At 37.6% G+C, this 24,039-nt stretch overlaps 1 protein-coding gene across 2 annotated transcripts in view; it reads left to right on the top strand.

Annotated features, from left to right (window-relative positions):
- Positions 1–224: 224 nt before the first annotated feature.
- Positions 225–24,039, top strand: part of DCBLD1 (discoidin, CUB and LCCL domain containing 1) — a 64,029-nt gene continuing 40,214 nt past the window's right edge. For both annotated transcript variants that reach the window (XM_019741352.3, XM_019741350.3), the window contains exon 1: positions 225–473. In XM_019741352.3, coding sequence (XP_019596911.3) covers positions 362–473 — 112 coding nt within the window. In that variant the 5' untranslated portion in view covers positions 225–361. The remainder of the gene's footprint in view (positions 474–24,039) is intronic.

Raw genomic sequence — 24,039 nt, 5'->3', positions numbered from 1 at the left:
AGGTCTCAAGGCCAGGTGCCCTCCCGGCTCCCAGGTTCACTAGTACTGGGGGAGGAGTACTGGGAGGAAAAGGGGAGTGTGAAACTGGGAGTGCCGGGTACGCCTCCGGCCTCGCCGCCCGTCGCCGCCCGGGAGCGCGACTTCCTACTTTGGGGGCCCACGCTCGGGACTGGGCGGGGCGGGAGACGCCCCCGGCGGGCTGGGCCCGGGGTCGCCTCAATGGGATTCGGTGCTGGGCTGAAGCTGCACCCAGTCCCGGCGCCGCGCTTGGCCGCGGAGGAGGCGGACCCGCCCGGGCTGCGGCGGCGCTGCGCCAGCCGAGGTTGAGGCCGAGCCTGCCAAGCTGGCGCCCGGCGGGGCCATGGTGGCCGGCGCCCGCGGCGGCTGCGCGCTGGCGGGGGTTGCCCAGCGTGGCCTCCTGGCCCTGCTGCTGGTGGTTTCCGCCTCGCTCCGGCTGCAGGCGGAGGAGCTGGGTGAGTGGAGCGCGTTCGGCGGGCGGCGGGCTGGGCCTGGAGGGACCGAGCGCGGGAGGAAGTCGGGGTCGCCGCCTGCACCCCGCGGAGTCCTGCTCAATCTGGCCGACGGCGGCTCGAGTATAAAATAAGTTACTGCATTCCGATCGCTCCCCCAACAAATTCCTCTTTGCCCATCAAACAAGAGAGTCAACTTGGCACCTCCCCACTTCCAGTCTTTGCAGCCCCCTCACTTAGTTTCCAGACTTCCTGACTCCGCCGGCGGGGTGAGAAGTGACATAGCCCAGAGGTGGCGAGCGGACGATCCTGGCCGCCTTAGGGAAGAGCCTTGAGCGGGGACGCTTCTCTCAAGCTTCCTTTTGACCATGCTGTTCAGTGGTTGGGCGGCCGGGCCCTCCTTGTCGCCTCTCCTTGCACGGCTGGAATCCCAGCGTGTGCGCCTGGTAAGGAGTGGTCGGGCAAAGTTTGCCGGAGGTTGACCCGACCGCGTCGCCCCTCACCAGTGCCAGTGTGCTGCCTGCGCCCGGACTTGGCTTCAGGTGGCTCAGCTCCTCGGATATTCGAGCGAGTCGACTCCCGACCAGGCTAGTCTTCTGGCCCTGGTTCTTGGCTTCAAGTTGGACTTAATTAACCCACAACCCGGTTTTACCTCTGCCTTTCCACCAGATTGAAGCAGTGAACTGATTACCAGCCTAGGCAAATCTTTGTGAATGAGTTCTTTATTGATAGCAGGGGACCGCTTTCTGCCGAGTTTTTTCCGTTCTTGTTCCTCTCCTCCCTTACTTCTGCCCCTGTACAACGGAGGCGATTTAATAGCAGTGAATCTACCCAGAATTTTTTGACAGCTCCTCCACCCCGTGCTTTCTAATGAGACAAGAAATCAAAACAACCAAATACTGGCTTTTTTTCATTGAACCATATATCCATTCCCAGTCTGAAACATTGATACTCAAGAAGTTGGTAGTAGTTACTAAGTTTGCTTACATACCAATGTGTTTGTTTTTTTTTAAGGCTAAACTTTAGACACAATGTGTCTTGCTATTGTCGCAGAATGCTAGGCATATTGCAAAATTTTAATAAATATGTATGTTTTTATTAAATATGTAGGAATTTTATTATGGGTGTTTTAAGCATTTTAAAAAATGTTTCTCAAGTTCCTATTTGAAGATACATGCTTAATTATGCACATCACTGCAACACTGTGTCTCTGTACTAATCTGGCCAAAACTGTCACCCATCTTTCCAAATGAAATTTCAGATACTATATGGTCACCCAGGCTGTTAATGAGGTGCTTGGTGGAGCAGTTCTCTGGCAACAAGAGTGATTGCTTAGATTTCCTACCAAGCTTCAAATTTGAGACTATTGCAATTGACTAATGGAAGAAGATATTGTCATTTGAGTTTCCACAAAACATCCTATATATTTACGATGTTAAAAGAACCAATAAAGGCATAGGTGTTCAATCACAAAAAAAGTAAAACTTAGATTTGAGACATGTGCTGGAAAAAAAAAATCCCCTAGGAACGCCAGTTCTGTTACCTCTTGAGTGAAGAGGCATAGTCAATGATTTTTTGAGTATTTCTCACATTTGTGATTCTCTTCATTCACCCTTGGTCACTTATTTTTCCATTTCCCATAAATTGAAGCATTCACACCCATGTTTGGTCTTGAGATACGCTGCTGAGTATGCAGTTGGATGGTGCCATAAGTGATATTAGTGCTCTCAACATTTAGAAGATCAGAAGGCAGCCTTAGCGTAACAGTCTGTTTTGGCTATGAAGACACCATTTATTATATTTGACCTTCCTTGTTCTTAGAATCAGCATAGTCTGATGCTTCTTGCCTCCCCATCCTCTCTGGAAGCTTTATAAAGCCTCAGACCCATATTGTGAATCAGAATTTCCAATGGGTGGAGCCTGGGAATAAGAGCTTTTAAAAAGTTCCCCCAGGTACTTCTGATTCAAATCAGCTTGAAATGGTAGAAACATTTTATAAGACGATGGTTATGATAAAGTGCTACCATCGGTTGCATAGACAATTTAATGTTAGACTGTTAGAAGGTCTGTTCTTAAGTCATTACTCCTTTATATTATATTTGGTTAGATGTAGGATAGCTGATATCTGCTGTTTTGAGTGAGTGGTTTTTTAAAAACGTAAGCACAAGTTTATTCTGGCACCTTCTGTATCAGTATGTGCACTTGCCCCAGACTTACCTTCGTCTTCAAGGTCTGAGATTCTGTCAGCCCTGTAGACTGTAAATTCCTGAGGCGAGCAACTGGGATGGTCTTTATCTTCCTCAGAGTTGACAAAGATGGTCAGTAAATGTTTCTTGGGTTGAACTGAACAATCTCCTTGTGTTTAGGAGATAATTTTCAAATAATTTCCTAATTAGTGGAAACTAAGTAATAAAAGGTCTATCGAAGTTCTTTATGAAGGTACATCTGGTGCTTCCACTAATTAACTTTGTTTAACAAGCCCAGCTCTCTTGGCATGCTTATTTCTGTGTGTAAGGAAGCCTTTTAAATGAAAGTAAAGCAGAAAGAAGAGAACATGCCAGAAGAACAATATGTACCGTATCTTTTGCTATAGTAGATGTAATGTGTCACACTTGAACATTGTTATGCCATATACCTATTTTAGAAAAAGAAAGACGTTATGTTAAAGTATTCATTAAACAAGTAAAAAGATGTTACTAAAGCAGGATTTGAACTCTGAATAGTGTCCCAAGCTGTATTTATTAACTTTTCATTGCATAAATGGAACCCTTTAACCTTGTGGTACTGAAACAGACTTGAAATTCATATAAAAAACCATAACTTGGAAATTAGCAAGACATCTGATATTTATAAAGAACTATGTTTTTATTTTTAAGATGCATGAGGAAGCTAAATTAATTGCAGCATTTAGCAAAGGATTAAGTCATGTTAAGGCAGAAAAAGAACTTTTTCAGGGAAATATTTACCATAGAGTTTTGGACTTACTGCTATGTGTGTCCTAAAACATAAGGTCAACTATATATAATTAGAGCAACCAATTTTTTTGCATTTTTAAGGAGATTACACATAACCCTCTGGAATTACACTTAGCACATAGTAAGTGCTCAATAAAGGCCAACTATCTTGTAGTTCACTACTGTTTGTTGATATTAATTTGACAAATATGGGCGCCCCTTTGTTCTGCCTCTCCCGGTACCTCTTGGTCCTCATTCTCCACCTCACTCACACATCCTCCCAGCCATACTGGCTATCTTGCTATTTCTCAAAGATCTCAGGCACCGTTTTACCTCAGAGCCTTTGCATGTTCTGTTCCCTCTACCTGGAACCATCTTGCCCCAAGTATCCACATGATTCCCTCCTCCTTCAGTCTTTGTTCAGGTGTTGCCTTCTTGGGGAGAGTGTCTATAACCACCTGTAACCCTCTCATCATCGCCAGAACTCCGTATTCCCTTTCCTGCTTTCAGTTTTCTCTAGAACACTTAGCATCTCCCAACAGAGTATAGAATTTACACTTTTATTATGTCCGTCTGTATTTCCCCTACAAGAATACAAGGTCCATGAGGAGCCTTGTGGTTTGAACAGTGGCCAGCACATCATGGGTGCTCAAAAGAGGATAGGTGTTCAGTGAGGATGGGGTGAGAAGGCAGTGGAAATACAGTTTTGTTGCCCTGTTGTTACAGACTCAGGGCTGACTCTAATTGAGAATCAAAACGTGAAGAAGATAGTAATAAAATTTTATGTCTAGTCCAACTGTTGTTTGTAAATTAAAAGTCTGAAAATATGGGTTTAAAATGCTATCATTCTGCTATATTTGAAGTCTAGCATTAAGGATGAAAAACAAAATACTGTCAAACTTTCAGATTACTTTTTTTTTTCATTAGACTGGGAATAATTTTGCCTTTTTGCAACTGAAGAGTCATGTTGCTGTCATCTAACAGATGTTCATTCTCTGCTTTGTATATATATAAAAAAAATAGTTGTTTGCCTTGGGGGTGAGGGAGTGGGAGAGACTTAATTGATGGGGGGAAGGGGGGGAAGAAACCACATGGCAGTTTCTAACCCGATGTGGAAATAAATTCTGTGAGCCCTAATATGAATTTGGAACCAACTCCCAAACTTGCCTTTCAGTGGGAGTTGAAGAAGAGATTTGTTTTGTTTTGTTTTATTTTGTTTTGGGGGTGGGGTGTGAGGGTGTGGAATGGGATAGAGTCTGAGATCCATGAGAGCAGAGATGAAATGGAGCCTCCTTTTTTTTTTTTTTTGGTCACTAGCAGTAGCTGGTACAGTGCCTGGTAGATAACCTGCTCCAGATACTAGCTGTTTCCTGAGTTAACACTTGAATGCTGTGGCTGAGGTTTCAGGAAATGAGGTGAAGGGTAATATTCACTAAGTTGTTTAAAGAGAAATTGCATACATGACTATTGTGATGTCTTAGGAAACACTGTGCATGTATTCAAGAAAATAAATAAATTCAACTGTGAAAAGGGTTGGGAAACTCTGAGCCTCTTTTATAGGCAACAACAGGAAAGCTGCCCTGAGTTAGGTGCTGGCTAGTCTTGAGAATAGAGAAGCAGGTGGTATATTGAGGGTGGATCGGTGATCCGCTAAGATCTGCAGATGCTTATACATTGAGGCCATCAAAGTTCTATTTCATCTCAAAGATCATTTGGGGACAGTGTTTAGACATTTATGACATTAGCACTGCATCAAGCCATATTGTCATGTATGCTTTGACTGTTAACTGCCATTTCTACTTGATATATTAATCTAGTTTTTATGAATGACTCCTTGGGAGCTATAGTCTGTGTGAAAGTATACCCAATATTTGCAGAATTGTTGTGTGTCTTACGTAACATAATTTTAGGTTAGGTGGGGTTTTATTTGTGGTTTTGTTTGTTTTTTTTTTGTTTGTTTGTTTGTTTTTTTAGGAAAAGCTGCAAATAACATTGAAACAACGTAATACCTAAGTGGTTCTGTTACCCCATCCCTCCATTTTTATAAAGCTATGCTGGAGCTTTTTCTAAAAACAGAATAAATTTCTTTTAGGATGGAGCTTTCTTTTTCTGACTGCATTCCCAAACATCTCCCCTAGTGCTTACAAGGCAGAGCAGTTGTGGAAGAAAGTAGGGTATCGACAAATAATTTTGTGCAGATACATCATAATCCTGCAAGGAAAATCTTATACAGAGAACCGCTAAGGATACACACACACACACACACACACACAAACATATATCCCCACAACAAATACACATATGCACACACACTTATATGCTGTCTATTATTTGTTTGTATTAAATATTTGCTGGACAAATTATATATATCAAATATGTGTAAGCTATAGTAAGTACAACAATAAAACTAATACCTGGATACTCTACTACCTAGTTTCTACATGTTTTTATATTCTGTTTTTGTTTTTTTACCTTAACATTTTATTAAAAGCTTTTAACAATTAACAATATTATTTAGAAAAAAAGTTGCAAGTTTATATTTATTTTTACAGTTAGCCTTCAGGTAATCTAAGATCTCATTTTCAAGTAATTTATTGCTACTGAGGAACATCCAACATGAAAGTAGAAAGTTTCTTTGGACTGATCAGCTGTGAGTCTTGTCAAGAGTCTTGTCTTGTTTGTGACTCAAATGACTCTTCCTTGCTTATGAGGTCAGAAGTGATTTGTCTATACTTTATTTGAAGAAAAAAAACGTAGTAAGTTTAACTTTAAATGTACTCAGTCTTAGAAAGGTAAGATGTATTTCTTGGTCCTTCTTGGATGAGATTCTCAACTTACATATTACTGGTCCCAGTTTTCAGGTGAGAAAGTGAGGCACAGAGAGAATAAGTGACCTGCACAAGGACACAGCATTTGTGGGAGAGCCGGCTTCAAACAAGGTGTTTCCATTTCATGACTGAGTACATTTAGTGGATGGGCCTAAAGGTTGTATGTAAATAATATTTATGGAGCACTCTAGTCTTGAAAAAAGGAAAAGAAAACAAAACTTTATTTCACTATTATTTCTCAGCAAGAACAAGGCCAATGGATATTAAACATTATGAAGTCCAGTTAAATTTGAATTACCACAGCATAAAGTTTTCTACAGGGAAAATAGCTAAACATCTCCTTGGGTCCCACTTAATTTTTAAATGGCTGAGTGGATTTAGTCCAGCCTTTTTATTGCTTTTCACACAAGCAAGTTCACCTCAGATCAAAATGTAGTTGATTTCAACCCAAAAGAGGATGCTTTTGAGACTTAATAGCCCATGGGACTACTGGAACATGAGATCTGTTTATTGAATTGCTCCTACTCCCAGGAGTTTAGAATGGAGACTGCTTATTTTGAGAATTACATGGACCAAGATGTGACTTTTCTTTTTTTCACCCCTACAAAGTCCCTGCTTTGCTAAAAGACTAAGACAGAAGATGGCCTAGCTCTACAGAGAAATGGCCCTGTACCTTTAGTCACTCCTAGCTCAAAAGGGTCTAAAAATCTTTTGAGACCCTCTCGCTTTTTAGGTAGGAAACACTTTGCCTTCCTTTTCCTTTGCATCCTCTTTGCTGCAGTTGCTGTGCTATATTATTAAGATCTTAGCAGACACTCTGTTTTTCCTGAGGTATTTAAAATATATTAAAGACTTCATGGTATTTCTCCCCTAAATATTCGCATCTCTCAACATTTTTTTACATAACCACAATGCCATGAGCAAACCTGAAAATACTAATAGTAATATTTTCATATTGTCTAATACTCAAGTCATATTCACGTTTCCCCAGTTAACCTAAACATGTCTTTTGAGCGTTGTTTTGTACAAGCAATGATCCAAATAAGGGCCACACTTTGTAATTTGTTTATATGTCTCTTAAGTCACTTTTAATCTACCACTGACCCCTGCCCATATACGTTTTATTTTCCTGCAAGGAAATCAGGTTCAGTTGTCCTGTAACACAGCTCACGTCCTAAGTTGGACTGACTGCTTCTTTTTTCTTTTTTTATATTTCCTTTTTTGTCTTATTTAAAAAAAAAATTTGTGACATTCTGTACTATATTAGTTTCAGGTGTACAGCATAGTGATTAGACATTTGTATAATTTATGAAGTGATCCCCCTGATAAGTCTAGTACCCACTTGGCACCATACATAGTTATTACAATATTATTGACTATATTCCCTGTGCTATACTTTATATCCCCATGACTATTTTATAATTACCAATTGTGCTTCTTACTCCCATCACCTTTGTTACCCAGCTTCCCACCCCCTTCCCACCTGGCAACTATCAGTTTGTTCTCTGTACCCATTAGTCTGTTTCTATTTTGTTTATTTGTTTATTCCATTCTTTAAATACCACATTAAAGTGAGATCATATGGTATTTGTCTTTTTCTGGCTGACTTATTTCACTTAGCATAATACCCTTGAGGTCCATCCATGTTGTTGCAAATGTAACATTTCATTCTTTTTTATGGCCGAGTAATATTCCATTGTACAAGTGTACCACAACTTCTTTATCCAATCGTCTGTTGATGGGTACTTAGTTTGCTTCCATATCTTGGCTATTGTAAATAATGCTGCAATGGACATAGGAGTGCATATATCTTTTTGAATTAGTGTTTTGGATTGCTTCAGATAAATACCCAGAAGTAGAATTGCCGCATCATAAGGTAGTTCTATTTTTAATTTTTTGAGTAACCTCCATACTGTTTTCCATAGTGGCTACCAATTTGCAGTCCCACCAGTAGTAGTTCATGAGGGTTCCCTTTTCTCCTCATTTTCACGAACACTTGTTTGTTGGTTTATTTATGATAGCTATTCTGATAAATGTGAGGTGATATCCCATTGTGGTTTTAATTTGCATGTCTCTGATGATTAGTGACACTGAGTATCTTTTCATATGCATATTGGCCATCCACATGTCTTCTTTGGAGAAATGTCTATTAAGGTCTTCTGCCCATTTTTAAATTGGATTGTTTGTTTTTTGTGTGTGTTAAGTTGTATGAGTTTTTAATAAATTTTGGCTATTAACCCCTTATTGGATGTATCATTGGTAAATATTTTCTCCCAATGAGTAGGTTTGCTTTTCATTTTGTTGATGATTTCCTTTGCTTGTTTGATGTAGTCCCATTTGTTTATTTTTTCTTTTGTTTTCCTTGCCCAAGGAGATATGTCAACAAAAATATTACTAAGGGTAATGTCAGAGAATTTACTGCCTTTGTTTTCTTCTAGAAGTTTTATGGTTTCAGGTCTTTAATCTACTTTGAGTTTATTTTTGTATATGGTGTAAGAAGATGATCTAGTTTCATTTTTTACATGTACCTATCCAGTTTTCCCAACACCATTTATTGAATAGACTATCTTTACCCCATTGTATAGTCTTGCCTCCTTTGTCATAAATTAATTAATCATATAGGTGTGGGTGTATTTCTGGGCTTTCTGTTCTATTCCATTGATCTGTGTGTCTGTTTTTATGCCAGTACCATGCTGTTCTGATTACTGTATCCTTGTAGTATAGTTTAATATCAGGTAGTGTGATATTCCAGCTTTGTTCTTTCTCAAGATTGCTGTAGCTATTTGGGATCTTTTCTGGTTCCATATAAATTTTAGGATTATTTGTTCTAGTTCTGTGAAAAATGCCATTGGCATTTTGATAGAGATAGCATTGAATCTATAGATTGCTCTGGGTATTATGGACATTTTAGCAATGTTAATTCTTCCTATCCATGAGCACAGTATATGCTTCCATTTATTTATGTCTTCTTCAGTTTCTTTCTTCGATGTCTTATAATTTTTGAATACAGGTCTTTTATCTCCTTCGTTATTTATTCCTATTGGCTTTTTGTTTTGTTTTGTTTTTGTGGTGCAATTGTAAATGGGATTGTTGTCTTAATTTCTCTTTCTGATAGTTCCTCATTGGTGTATAAAAATGCAACTGATTTCTGAATATTAATTTTGTATCCTGCTACTTTACTGAATTAAGTTTTCACTTACGGTAGTTTTTTTGGTTTTTGGTGGAATCTTTAGGGTTCTCTGTATGTAGCATGTCATCTGCAAATAAGGACAGTTTTACTTTTTCCTTTCCAATTTAGGTATCTTTTATTTATTTATTTTTCTTGTCTGATTGCTGTGGCCAGGACTTCCAATACCATGTTGAATAAAACTGGTAAAAGTGGACATGCTTCTCTTGTTCCTAATATTTAGGAAAATGCTTTAGCTTTTCATCATTGAGTATGATGTTAGCTGTGGGTTTGTCATATATGGTGTTTATTATGTTGAGGTATGTTCCTTCTATTCCCACTTTGCTGAGAGTTTTTATCATAAATGGATGCTGGATTTTGTCAAATGTTTTTTTTCTGCATCTATTGATATGATCATATGATTTTTATCCTTCATTTTGTTTGTGATATATCACGTTTATTGATTTGTGGCTATTGAACCAACCTTGCATCCCAAGAATAAATCCCGCTTGATCATATTGTATAATCTTTTTAATGTATTACTGAATTTGGTTGGCTAATATTTTATTGAGGATTTTTGCATCTATGGTCAGCAGAGATATTCGCCTATCATTTTCTTTTGTCGTAGTGTCTTTGGTTTTGGAATCAGGATAATGCCGGCTTCATAAAGTGAGCTTGGGAGCCTTTCCTCCTCTTGAATTTTTTCAAATAGCTTGAGGATAGGTGTAATTCTTCTTTCAGTGTTTGGTAAAATTCACCTGTGAAGTCATCTGGTCCAGGACTTTTGTTTTTTGGGAGTTTTTTGATTACTGATTCAATTTCGTTAGCAGTTATTGGTCTCTTCAGATTTTCTGTTTCTTCTTGACTCAATCTTGGAAGATTGTATGTTTCTAGGAATTTATATATTTCTTCCAGATTAGTTAGCATATAGTTGTTCCTAGTATTTTCTTATAATCCTTTGTATTTCACTGGTGCATTTCTGAGTTTATTTATTTGAGTTTATTTCTTTTCAAAGAACCAGCTCTTGGTTTCATGGATCATTTGTACTATTTGTTTTTTAGACTATATGTGATTTATTTTATCTGATCTTTATTATTTCCTTCCTTCTACTCACTTTGGGTTTTGTATGTTGTTACTTTTCTAGTTCCTTTAGGTGTAAGATGAGATTGTTGTTGTTGTTGTTGTTGTTTTTGGTATTTTTCTTGTTTCTTGAGGTAGACCTATATTGCTATGAATTTCCCACTTAGAACTTCTTTTGTTGTGTCTAATAGATTTTGGGTCATTGTGTTTTCGTTTTCATTTGTCTCAAGGTATCTTTTGTTTCTTCCTTGCTCTTGTCGGTAATCCCCTCATTGTTTTGTAGCGTGTTATTTAGCCTTCATGTGTTTGTGTATTTTTCAATTACTCCTTATTTGATTTCTAGTTTTATACAATTGTGGTTGGAGAAGATGCTCGATATGATTTCAATCTTCTTAAATTTATGGAAACTTGTTTTGTGGCCTAACATGTGATCTGTCCTGGACAATGTTCTATGTGTGCTTGAAAAGAATATATGTTCTGTTGCTTTGGGATGAAATGATCTAAAAATATAAATTAAGGCCATCTGGTCTAATGTGTCATTTAAGGCCATGTTTCCTTGTTGATTTTCTGTTTAGATGATCTATCCATTGATGTCAGAGTCTCCTACAGTTGCTGTGTTACTGTCATTCTCTCTTTATGTCCATCGATATTTACTTTATGAATTTAGGTGTTTCTACATTGGGTGCATAAATGTTTACAAGGGCTATATTCCTCTTGTTGTATTGACGCCTTTATCATTATGTAGTGTCCTTCTTTATCTCTTGTTATAACCTTTGTTTTAAAATCTATATTTTCTGATATAAGTATTGCTACTCTAGATTTTTTTCATTTCTATTTGCATGAAATATCAGTTTCTATCCATTTACTTTCATCAGTGTGTGACTTTCGATCTTAAATGGGTCTCTGTAGATAGCATATGTATGGGTCTTCTTTTCTTAACCATTGAGCCACCCTATATCTTTTGATTGGAGCATTTAATCCATTTACATTTAAAGTGATTAGTGATAGGTATGTAGTTATTGTCGTTTTACTATTCATATTTATGTGTTTTTTTCCTTTTCTTCTTTTTCTTAAAGAAGTTCTTTAACATTTCTTGTAATACTGGTTTGGTGTTGATGAATTCCTTTAGCTTTTTTCTTTTTTTTGGTCTGAAAAGCTCTTTCTCTCTCCTTTGATTTTAATGATAGCCTTGCTGGATAGAGTAATCTTTGTTGTGGGTCCTCTTCATCACATTGAATATTTTGTACCAATCTCTTCTGCCTGCAAAGTTTCTTTTGAGAAATCAGCACACAATCTTATGAGAACTCCCTTGTAGGTAAGTAACTGCTTTTCTCTTGCTGCTTTTAAGATTCTTTGTCTTTAACCTTTAGCAATTTAATTATGATGTGTCTTGGTATGAGCCTCTTTGGGTTCATCTTTTTTTGGCACTCTCTGCACTTTCTGGGCTTGTATGTCTATTTCCTTCACCAGATTATGGAAGTTTTCAGTCGTTATTTCATCAAATAGATTTTCAATCCCTTGCTCTCTCTTCTTCTTTTGGTATTACTATGATGTAAATGTTGGTATGCTTGTTATTGTCCCAAAGGTCCCTTAAACTATTCTCACTTTTTTTTTTCTTTTTGCTATTCTGTTTGGGTGTTTCCACTACCTTGTATTTCAAATCACTGATTCAGTTCTCTGTTTCATCTAATCTGCTGTTGATTCCTTCTAGTGCATTCTTCATTTCAGTTATTATATTGTTCATTTCGGACTGGTTCTTTTTTATGTTTTTTGTCCTTTTTTTTGTTTGCTGTCTCTTTGTTGAAGTTCTCACTGAGTTTATCTATTTTACCCCTAAGTTTGTTGAGCATCTTTATAACCAGTGTTTTGAGCTCTGTATCTGGTAGGTTGCTTGCCTCCATTTTGTTTAGTTGTTTTTCGGGAGTTTTCGTCTATTTTTTCATTTAGGACATGTTTCTTTGTCTCCTCATTTTGTCTGCCTTTCTGTGTTTTTTTCTATGTATTTGGTAAACCTGCTACGTCTCCCAGTCTTGGCAGAGTGGCCTTATGTAGGTGTCCTGTGGGACCCAGTGGTGAAGTCTCCGTAGTCACCTGGGTTGAGTCCTCCAGGCGTGTTCCTTGTGTGGATTGTGTGTGCTCTCCTGTTATAGTTGGGCCTTGATTAATGTTTTCTTCTCAGTGGTTGGGATTGATCCTCAGGCTGACTGGCTGTGTGGACTGTCCATGATCATAGCTGGAGCTGACTCCATAGAGCAGGTTCACCCCAGTGGGCCTCTGGTGCTTGCCAAGACTACCCTTTGCGTGTGCAGTTTGTGGATCTAATCAGATGTTACTCTGGTGTGATCTGAAACTGGCTACCGGATGTGTTTGTGCTGGAGCCTCTTGGGAGGGGCTGTAATGCCGGCTGAGGTCAGCTGCTGCCTATTCCTGGCCCGAGGTTGCCTGGTAGGAGCTATAAAGCAATATGCAGTTAGCAGCTGCCTGTACTGCACCTGGAGTCATGTGGGAGTCACATGGCCACCCGAGGCCAACTTTCACCTGTACTGGGCCTGGTGCCACTTAACAAAAGGCACAGGGCACATTGAGGCCAGCTACCACCTTCCTGAGGCCTGCAGACCTTGAAGAGTTTTTAAGAAAGCTTGTAGCACAGGCCAAGGCTGCCCATGAGACACAGCCATTACAAGAGGTTCTTTATTTATTCAATAAAATCCTTTTTTTATTCAATAAAGTTTTAAATTAATAGTCTTTGATTTCTCTTAGAGATGATCAGAGTTGTCACAGAAATTAAGACTCTTTCTAATCTCAGTAGCTAACCATGTGCTTTGATTGGATTGTGATAAATTCTGCAGTGGAGAATGAAGAATGTACAAAGACAGTACAATTTTCAGGACTGTGCAACATGATATGAGTTTTATAAGGTTTATTTTTCTCTCAAATCTTACATTTCATACCTCATTGGATGTATGGTAAGATGCCATCACTCACCCAACTGAGGTTTGCTCTTTTGTGATCAATAAATATTGATTGCTTTTTCCTTATATATGATGCATACATGTATGTTTTCAAAACTTTTCATCCTATGTCTTTGTGTAAAATACACCATATGCTCAAGTAATTTCTAAATTGACACTTTTGTCTAGGTATCATAAATTACACCCTGGATTAAATATAGATCCTGAAATATATTATTGCCTGCCTAGTCTTATAAATGAAATTTAATGTGAAAACAAGTGGCAGAATTGAAAATATCGATGTGTTCCAATTTTAGGAATAGATATTTAAATAAAACTATACAAAACTTTTTTCTCACGGTTTTTTCTTTTTAAAAACTATTCACTGCAAGATGCCAATTAAACCTGAGGGCTATTTTAGTATCTTGCTATTCAAGAGTATATCTTACAGGAACCAATAGAATAGTCATTCTAGGGTTTCCAGGCAAGAATTCCTGCCCATTCTCAGGAATTTTTTTCACTTTCCCGTTCCCAAATCCCAAGATATAAACTGTTTTCTGTTCTCCACGATGAATTGTTTTCACAAAGTGACAGCCGATACTACCAACCACCTGGGTGCAAGGAGCAGATTTTCCCGATTTCCCGACCAACTTTTCTCGGGATTCAAGAATGGAAAAGTGAAAAATATTCCCGAGGGCTGGCGGAAATTCCTGCCTGGAAACCCTAGCGATAAATATGAAAAGTATCTAAAAGATACATTGTGAGCAGTACGTTTATTTCCCATTGTGGGTATTACTGGATTCAAGGAACCAATTTTCCCGATTTCCTGACCAACTTTTCTCAGGATTTGGGAACCGGAAAGCAAAAAAAATTCCTGAGAACGGGCGGAAATTCCCTCCTGGAAATTCTAACTCATTACCAAGAGCTTTGGAGATGCAGAAATTCCAGGTGCTGCATATTAACAAGATCCTCAGGTGACTGATGTGCTCACTGAAGTTTGAGGAGCAGCACTTTAATCCACTGAGAACTTCATTTACAGAGCATCTTTTCGGAGTCACATTGATGCTAAGCAAAGTGAATAAACTTTGTGGGAGGTAAAATAATCGATTCTCATTAGACTATTCCCTTAATAGTCTAGTAAAATGTGCTTACTTATGTAATTAGAGAGAGAGAGTAGTGGAATTTCTCACGTCATAAGTTTTACAGAAAACCCTGAGTTAAACGTAGCTACTTTCCTCATGTTTATTTTCAGACAAAAAGAATTGGACTATAAATAAATAAATGTAACCTGGACTATAAATGAATAAATGTAACCTGTGTTTTAATACCAGTTGAGCTGTTCAGTATTAGTCGGTGTCTTAAACCTCTCTGCTTCCCTTTCTGATTTCTAAGGATGACTTTGGCAGTGGCAGCCTGGGCATACAGTGACTGAGTTCTGTGGTCTCTAGAGTCAGACATGCTAGGGTCAGATGCCCCCTCAGCCAGCTTCTCAGAGCCTCAACTTCTTCACACATAGAACAGGGGTAATAGGATGGACATGTGATGAAGAAAGGGTGTTGTGGGCTTCAATTGTGTTTTTTGGGAATGTCCTATAAGTTTTGAGTTATACACTTGGACATTTGAGATATTACTCTTTATATTTGAGATATTACTCTTTATATAAGACCACCTGGCCAAGATTGAGAGACATGGCAGACCTACCAAATACATAGAAAACAACACAGAGGCAACCAAAATGAGTATACAAAGAAAAACGTCCCAAATGAAGAACAGGAGAAAGTTCCAGAAAAAGAACTAAATGAAATGGAGGCAAGTAACCTACCAGATACAGAGTTCAAAACACTGGTTATGAGGATGCTCTACAAACTCAGGGGAAGAATAGATCAACTCAGTGAGAACTTCAGCAAAGAGTAAACACAACAAAGCATACGGAAGCCATAAAAAAAGAACCATTTCGAAATTAATGTATGTATATCATATGTATATATGTGTGTGTTGTGTGTGTGTATATATACATACATACATATGAACTATTTCCTGATTTTTAGAAAGGGAACTAATAATATCATTAATCAAATATGATCATTTTGAGGATTAAATAAGATAATGTAAAGTCCTTAGAACACTCTGTATCTGTTACCTTTTACAATAAATGCTTGGCAAATGCTAAGTTTTAGTAAGAGCCCTTGCACAAATTTTATGATTTTTCCCTGTTCCAATACCATTTTGATTCTTACTGAGGTTTTGAAAAATATATCTCTAAAAGTGAAAACACACGTGTAGGGGAGGGGGGGTGGAGAGAAAGAAATGCTTAGTTTTAACTTCTAAAACTCAGATTAACTTGGTCTCTACTTGGTAATATTGGATATTTTTGGACTCCAGAGAGAAAAGTCAATATCTACTTACATTTATCTGAATATTAACAATATGCATGTCTAACATGGAACCAAGTTTAGGAGATACAGTATGTTGTAGAGACAGGAAAGATTTCTCCCCTTTGTCTTCAACTTCAGAAATTGTAGCTTGGACATTACATCAACATCCTGACATTATGAGGAAAGGTCAGCCGCCACTTTTCTCTGACTTCCGTATCCTGAGCATCTATTCCACAGAGATAAAACAGTTGTCTTAGACTTGTTTTGCTGTACAAACAAGTTTTTCCTTAAATTTTCATTCTGTGAAATTATGAAACCTCTCATCCAATGTGTCCAATATGTTGTGACACCCACCAAACACTTAAGCTTAAAAACAGTGGGAAAAGTCTTGCTTTTGAATATCAGGATCGTATATCAGTATGATTCTTAGAAGACCCAAGTCTACTTCTCCACATCCAATCTTTAATCCCAGAAGCCCCATCATGGGATCTCTGTGTGTCCCACTTTGGAGAACCCAGCCCAGGAGTTGGCCGGTGTTACCCACAGAATACTACTTCTAGAAGATGCCCACTGAGGAAGAGTTTCCTGGGAATATTGCAAAATGTGTCCCCTAATAGAGCTTCACTGTGCACAGGAAGGGCTTTGATGTATCCTGTGTTGAAGAAAAAGGTGGGATTCTGCAAGCTTATTTACCTGCAACTCTCTTTGGAAGATGAGAGCTTGACCTTTTTGTAAAATTCCTAAGGAGTCCACTTTGGGAGATACTGGCTTAGCAGCTGGTGGGCCCTAGATAAATATCAGGGGATGCATTCTAATTAGACGTTCCAGCAATTTAGAGCACTTAACACATAGGTACAGACTCATTCATCTTTATCACACCCAGTTATGATTGGTCATTTTAAGATGAGGAAAATTGATAAACACAAAAATGAATAACTTCTTAAGATCACAGACCCAATGAATGGGTGATGAAATCTGGATGAAGTCGGCTCATTCAAAGTAATATTCTTGATACTTTAATATGTGTAGTATTTTTAAATAAAATAATATCAATTAAAATGTAATAAATTATTACTGTATGTTAGCCTGTGCCCCATACTTTACCAGCCTGATCTCACTGAATGCTCCTGATAACCCTGTGTGTCAGGCTCTCTCATTGTCTCTATATAACTTATGATGAAATGAAGTTTGCAGAAGTAAAAGGACTCAACTGAGGTCACACAGTCAGCACTGAGTAAGGCTGTGCGGGAACCCGGTACCATAACCACTGTTGCTTTGTTACCTCCCAAGACTATGAGATAATTTATAAAATTGGAAAAATGACAGGTGTGCAAACCCTCTTCCCCGACCCCCACAACCCTTTCAGTGATCTTTTACCTTTCAGTAGGAATCACAAGATTAAGGTCTGACAAAGAACTATAGTTTCTACTGGTTTCACTTTTAGCCAGTAGCTTTGGAGATTTTTTTTCCTGTGAGTATACATGGTACTTTTTAATATGTTAACATTAAAAGTATTGATGTTTTTGCACACTGATGGAAATAGCCTCACATTATGTAGAGAGTTGTGGATAGGAACTCTTGAAATGATTTGTTCCATTTTCATAAATTCAAACTGATTTATTTTAAGTGATTTTTTTTTTTAGCTGATAGGAAACATTGTGATGAGGGTTTACATGGAGAGACTTTTAACAATAAGTACCTTTTGTTTCCTTTTACTTTACTTTCAACTGTTTTTCATCTGCTGAGTATTATCTTCATTAGGTGTTTAGTCATATCATTAGCATCTATTTTATATGTGGTGAGAATAAAGTTTAAAGAGATTCTAAACAGAACTTTGGACATGTGGTTCTAGTCTGAAACTGAAACTTCTTTCAGCATAGTATAGGTTAGTGCAAAAGTAATTGTGGCTATTGCAATTTTTTTTAACCTTTTAAACCGCAATTATTTTTGCACCAATCTAATATTAGTCATTTTCCTTTCAGGAAAATGAAAGATTTTGAATAATTAAACTTTTGTCATTATAATTGCTGCCTGACTATTCTCACATAACTGCTTAGGCCCTCCTGCCCTTCCTTATTTTTCCATTCCTTTGCAGGCAACACACAAAGTAAAAAAGTTAAGCACCGTTGGAGAAGAGCGAAGTTGGTAAGACAGTATGGCTGACAATGAAATTAGTAATACCTGGGGAAATCTGTTCGCCTTACCATCAGACAACAAACTCTGTAATAATTGCAAACTCCCCTTTGTGGTTGAAAAGACTGTAGTCATCAAGAGCTCACTTGATCTTAGACATGGGAAGAAATTTTCTCACACCCACACACGAATGATAGTATGTGTTGAGACCTGTTGTAACTTGAATATTAGAAGAGCAAGGATACAACTGTAATAAAATCATGTGTCTAGAAATGGTTTCACTCCTAGAATATTTTACAGCACTGTTTCCCAAATTGCAGGTTGTGACTTATTAGTAGGCAATAAAATCAATTCAGTTGGCAAACCCAGCATGCTTTTAATTAAAAGATGAAACGGAATAGAATAGGGAATATCAAATAAAAAAATTATAACGTTAGACTTTTGTTTGTTATTTATGCATGGTTACTTAGGTTGGGATGAAAAATCTGTATTCTAACTATAAGTCTTAAGAAAGTTTGAAGGCTGCTGTTTTGTTTTAGGGACTAGTTGATAATCTTGAAGGCACTTTTGCACTACTCATTTTACTTCATCCAAATAATCTTCCAACTGGTATGATTCAGTTAAAAGTTTTCTTTTAATGTCTAAATCATGCTTTGTAGTATTGCAGAACTTAGTCTGTACCAGGTATATCTTAATTTCAGTTTTCTGTTAGGGGAACATGATTTCTTATCAAAAGGAAATAGTCTATTAAGGAAGTTATTGTTTTTCTTTCTTATTGGTTGGAATTACAGTAGACTAAATAAATGTAGACAAGGATCTAGGATTTATTTTAAGCTTATTTAGAAAATACATTGTATATCCAATACTTTTTGAATAGCTGATGTTAAAGGCTGAAAGGTAGAAGCATATTCATTTATTTCAGGCATTTGGAGAACAGATTTTGAGCCCATATCTCTGTTTCTGGACCTGTCACTATTCTCAGGAATGATTTGTTAACAACATACCTTTCCCCTTGACTGTGAGCAACTTCAGATGGGAACTACATTATATCAAGTTACTAGCTATTTGTTGAGTGAGTTTTGTTTTGTTTTGTTTTTTAAAAGTAATTTCTTTTTAACTGGGGAATATTGGGGAACAGTGTGTTTTTCCAGGGCCCATTAGCTCCAAGTCTTTGTTTGTCCTTCAATTTAATTGTGCAAGGCGCAGCTCAGCTCTAAGTCCAGTTGCTGTTTTCAGTCTTTAGTTGCAAGGGGCAGCCCACCATCCCATGCAGGAATTGAACCGGCAACCTTGTTGAGAGCTCGTGCTCTAACCAACTGAGCCATCTGGCTGCCCCTTCAGAAGCTCAGTGTCGTTGTCTTCAATCTAGTTGTGGAGGGAGCAGCTCACTGACCTATGTGGGAATCGAACCAGCAACCCTGTTCAAAACTCACGCTCTAACCCACTGAGCCATCCGGCCGCCTCTGTTGAGTGAGTTTTTGATGACAGTTTGAGTATACTGGTTTACAGCGACTTCTTCTAGTCTATAACTTATGCTAATGCTGAAAGTAGCCTTGAATGTTACAAAGAACATTAGGTGAGTTGGGTGCTCTTAATTGTTTTATTTATATATAATGTTTTCATATTGTAGAAAATTTAGAAAATAAATGTATAAATAAATAAAAATCACTTGTGATCCCATGCTGTAGAAATAAACTCTTTAAACATTTTTTTCTTCATATCTATATGTATCCTCTATATTCTGCTTTAAAATGAAATAATCTTAGCCCCCTTCCATAAAGACATGTGGCATAGACACTTCAGCCCTGATGTTGCCCAGATTCTGACCGAGGGGCAGAGAGGCCCCTCTCTTCACCCTAAGTTTGTACTTGGCTAGCCTTTCTGATCTGACTAATGGTGTGGACCCTGGAGCCTGAGTTTATACCCAGTTCTACCACCTACTATAACTCTACGGCTTTCAACCATTTCTTTGAGGTTCACATATAGTAATAAGAGATCCAACTCCCTCCCCCCCGCCCCCCGCCCAAATAGTCTTCTAAAACAGGACCTTAACTTTTGGGGACTATGTATCACATTGCATGGAGATAGCATAGTTTGACTATTCTTCTCTAATTTAGATTGTTTCCAAATATTCAGAATTAAAATACTTGGATTTTGTGTAGAGGTCACTTGGGAAGTTATAAACTATGAATGAGTACTCGCAACTTTTTCCAAAATCTAAACCTCGTCCATTCAATTTTATTTTTGTAAGTTGTTTTGAGGAGGTGGTTGGTCAGTCTCACAAACCAGCTATGGCGCCAAGCAAACCCCAGGATTTAGGCCCATCATTGGAGGAAACACCCTTCAAATTCTACAGTGAGGTGCTTTCAGTCTAAGGAAAGGAGGAAATGATACATAGTTTAGTCATCATATGCTTGGGCAATTAAATTACAGTTCAAAGGAAGAAAAAGGTAAACAATGTGTGGTACCCATTTTTGAAGAGCAGACAAATTCCCTGTGGGGAAACTTCCTCTTTTCACATTCTTTCCACACCCCTCCCCCTTTGATGTTAGGTAGCCGTTTAAGGTAACTGTCACCTTGTACTACTGTATCGCTGTGGCTCTCTGCTCATCAGTCCCCATAACACCATGTGGAGCTGAGTCATAAAAGCAAGGATGTAGTTTTTCCCTTAAAGATTGACCTTTATTTCTTTTCATTTTAATTAAAATCAAAACAAAACAAAACAAAACTCTGAACTCTCTATCATCCAGCTACGACAACCATCAGCATTTTCCCTTTTTTTTTCACTTATTCTTTTCCCTTCCTTTTTTGCTGACATACATATTTGAAATCTCAGACCTCATGTCATCATGTCCTTTCAGCCCTACATATGTCAGTAGGCATCCCTAAAAAAAGACATTTTCTTACATAACCTCAATACTGTTATCGCATCTAATAAAGTGAATAGTACTTCCTTGATATTTTTTAACACCCCAATTATCTCTTTAAAGTAGTTTTATAAGATTGGGTTTTTCAAATCAGAATCCAAATGAGATTCACGTGGTTGTTATGATTCTTAAGTTTCCTTTAATCTAAAATAAATACTTTTTAAAATGTTCGTTCATACAATTCATTGTTGAAGAAACTGGGTCAATTACACCTAGACTGTCACAGCCTGAATTCAGCTTTTGGCTTCTTCGTGGTGTCAGTAAACTTGTGCCTCAACCCCCTGCATTTCCTGTAGACTGAAGTAAGACCAAAAGACATGATGAGATTTGGAGTCAATTATTTATTCATGTGTTTCACTTTTTGGCAATAGTACTTGATAGGGGTTGGTGCGTAGAACACGTTTTGTCCTATCAGGAGACACATAATATCTGTTTGTCTCACTTGTAGTCATGATGAGATTCATCAGTGAGTTCAGATGGTGACACACCTGATACTTCCATTTTAAAGTTCTTCCTCACTGTTCTATCCAGTGGTTTTCCATCTATTTATGACCATTGCCAGAGGCAGTTATTAGGAATCTGTTCATTTTAGCAGAAGAATGTTGTGAACGTATCTAAAGGGAGATCTGACAGGGCAGAGTTCAGGTGGTTTTTCAAGATTAAGCACAAATACACATGTGTTTAAAAAAATCAAAGAGGTGAGACAGAAATATTTTAAGAATTCTAAAGCTGTATTACAGAATTGTATACCTGAAACCTATGTAACTTTACTAACCGTTGTCACCTTAATAAACTTTAATTAAAAACAAACAAAATTCTAAAGCCGTTGCTGGATCATCTGGGAACTGTAGTCTGGGACCCACCATCAGTTGAGTAGCCTTAAGGAAACTCCATATACATTTAATTTTCTCATCTGTAGATTGGGGCACATGTTTTGAAACTCCCACAGATCCAGTGTCCTATGCTCCTTTTAGACAAATGCGAGAAACTTGGAAAATGGTTTGGTACAAAGATTTTAGAATAAAAAATGGCCTCCTTTATTAGTTGTCATTTCATATAGATATTTTCAATGCAAATTTGTATAAATGCTTTATTCAATTAAAATAATTTAAATAGACAAAACATACAGATGACAAAATCCAAATAGTATAGAAATATATAAAATAGAAAATAAAAGCCCTTTCATTTCCACCCCCTCAATTCTACCCCCTGCCAAACTTAACCAGACTGACAGATTTTTTTCAATTTTTTATTTAAACTTTTTATTCTGAGATAACTGTAGATCACATGCAGTTGTAAGAAATAATACAGAGAGATGTTCTGTACCCTTTGCCTAGTTCCCCCAGTGATAACATCTTGCAAAACGGTATTATAATATCACAACCAGGATATTGATATTGATACGCAAGATATAGGACATGAACTGATAGATTTTTTAACGCGTTTTATCGTCTTCCTGTCTGTGATTCTTAATTAGAATTAGCCTATGCAAGTTAAGCTACCTGAGTATTAGTAATAAGGCCATGAGAATAGTGCTTCTCTGTTGTTTTGCATTTGCATGCACCTGCCTTATTCAATACGTGATATATAGGTGTTTTCTCTCCCTAGTAGTTTTCCATTTTCCCTTTTGGCATATTTCTAGTTCTTTTTCCCCCCAGCTTTACTGACATATAATTGACATTGTGTAAGTTTAAGTCTACAACATGTTGATTTGATACATTTATAGAATATGAAATTATCACCACCATAGCATTAATACCTCCGTCACCTCGCATAATTAACATTTCTTTTTTATGGTGAGAACATAACATGTAAGATCTATTCTCTTAGAAACTTTCAATTCTAAAATATAGTATTGTGAACTCTATTCTTTGAAGTCGTCAAAACTGTGGGAGAACAATAGGATAAAAATTCCTGATGTAGTTGATGCCCTTGGAATAAACTTATCATATTACAGCTTTCCACAGAAAACTCCATAAATAGTCTACTTCCATAGGCAAGACTGAAATGATAACTTCTGATGACAGTTTGCTTTTTAATAAATTGGGACTCAGCAGTTCCTTTCAAGATTTTTGGCAGAACAAAGACTCAATAGAATTTCGTTTTGATAGTTAATGGAAAAGGGAATGTTTCCAAGGAGGCACAGATCCGCCAATGCAAGGTAGTGATGGGAGGGTTGGAGCTTTAAACCTGTTCATATTCTGCCAGTATCACTGGGTGAAATGAGCTTCCTTTGGGCTTTACAAGTGATTGGAACAAAGTATAATGACAGCGTTGAATAAAAGTGACACCCTGGGATCTTCCTTTGTCACGATGTCACTTAAAAAATTTAGAATACAATAGTCATGTGTAGGTTGATTCACGTATAATTGCTCCTCATTTTATATTTAGCTGTGTTTTCTAAAAAAATGTTTTTTCTTGTTCTTATTAAAGCAGAATTTCATAGTACTAAGAATAGAGGCATTTAAATGTTTACCGGGCAATGTCTTGGTGGCTTAGTTATGTGTATATTTATATGCACAATCATTTGTACACTAGTTATCCTAGCGTTGCTCAAAATTAATGCCTCCAAAGGTGGGGCAAGTGATAGAAATGAGTGGCCAGGATCTGATGGCAAGCTAGGGCTTTGTCTCTTTTAAAGTGGCAGCTACTTTGTCATTAGCCCTGTGACAATGCCTGCTGGTATAGTTGCCATGTCTTCCAGTTTTCAAGATATACTGTACATTGGATTTTTGTTATTAAAGCCTTTAAAAGCAGGCAAATAATTCAAATTTTAAATGAAAACCCAGTGCATTATGTGTTTCTGCACCATATGTTTCACTATTGTATAAATTTCATTTAATTCTCAACAATTTTGTACTGCCAGATAGCCCAAGAAATATAGCTGTCACCTCAAACTTAACCCAACTTTTGCCCCCAAACCTGTGGGCTCTCTGCGTTTTCCTTACTGTCTACATGAGCCTCTGTTCTAATCATTTCTGGACTCAAAATTTCAATGTTTGTTTCTCCTCTTGTCTTTCCCACTATAATTAGTGAAAATCAGAGTCTGTCGATTTTTTTCTTGTAAAATTTCCTGTTTTTCTTCCCCTCCCTTCCCATTCCAGTTCCTCATTCCTAGCCCTCATACACCTCCTCTGACCCAGATTCTCCCTGTG

The sequence above is a fragment of the Rhinolophus sinicus genome, chromosome 2, assembly GCF_057876585.1.
Source record: "Rhinolophus sinicus isolate RSI-liver-muscle chromosome 2, RSI-T2T, whole genome shotgun sequence".
NCBI classification, from domain to species: domain Eukaryota; kingdom Metazoa; phylum Chordata; class Mammalia; order Chiroptera; family Rhinolophidae; genus Rhinolophus; species Rhinolophus sinicus.
This window is presented reverse-complemented; position numbering and strand designations above follow the sequence as displayed.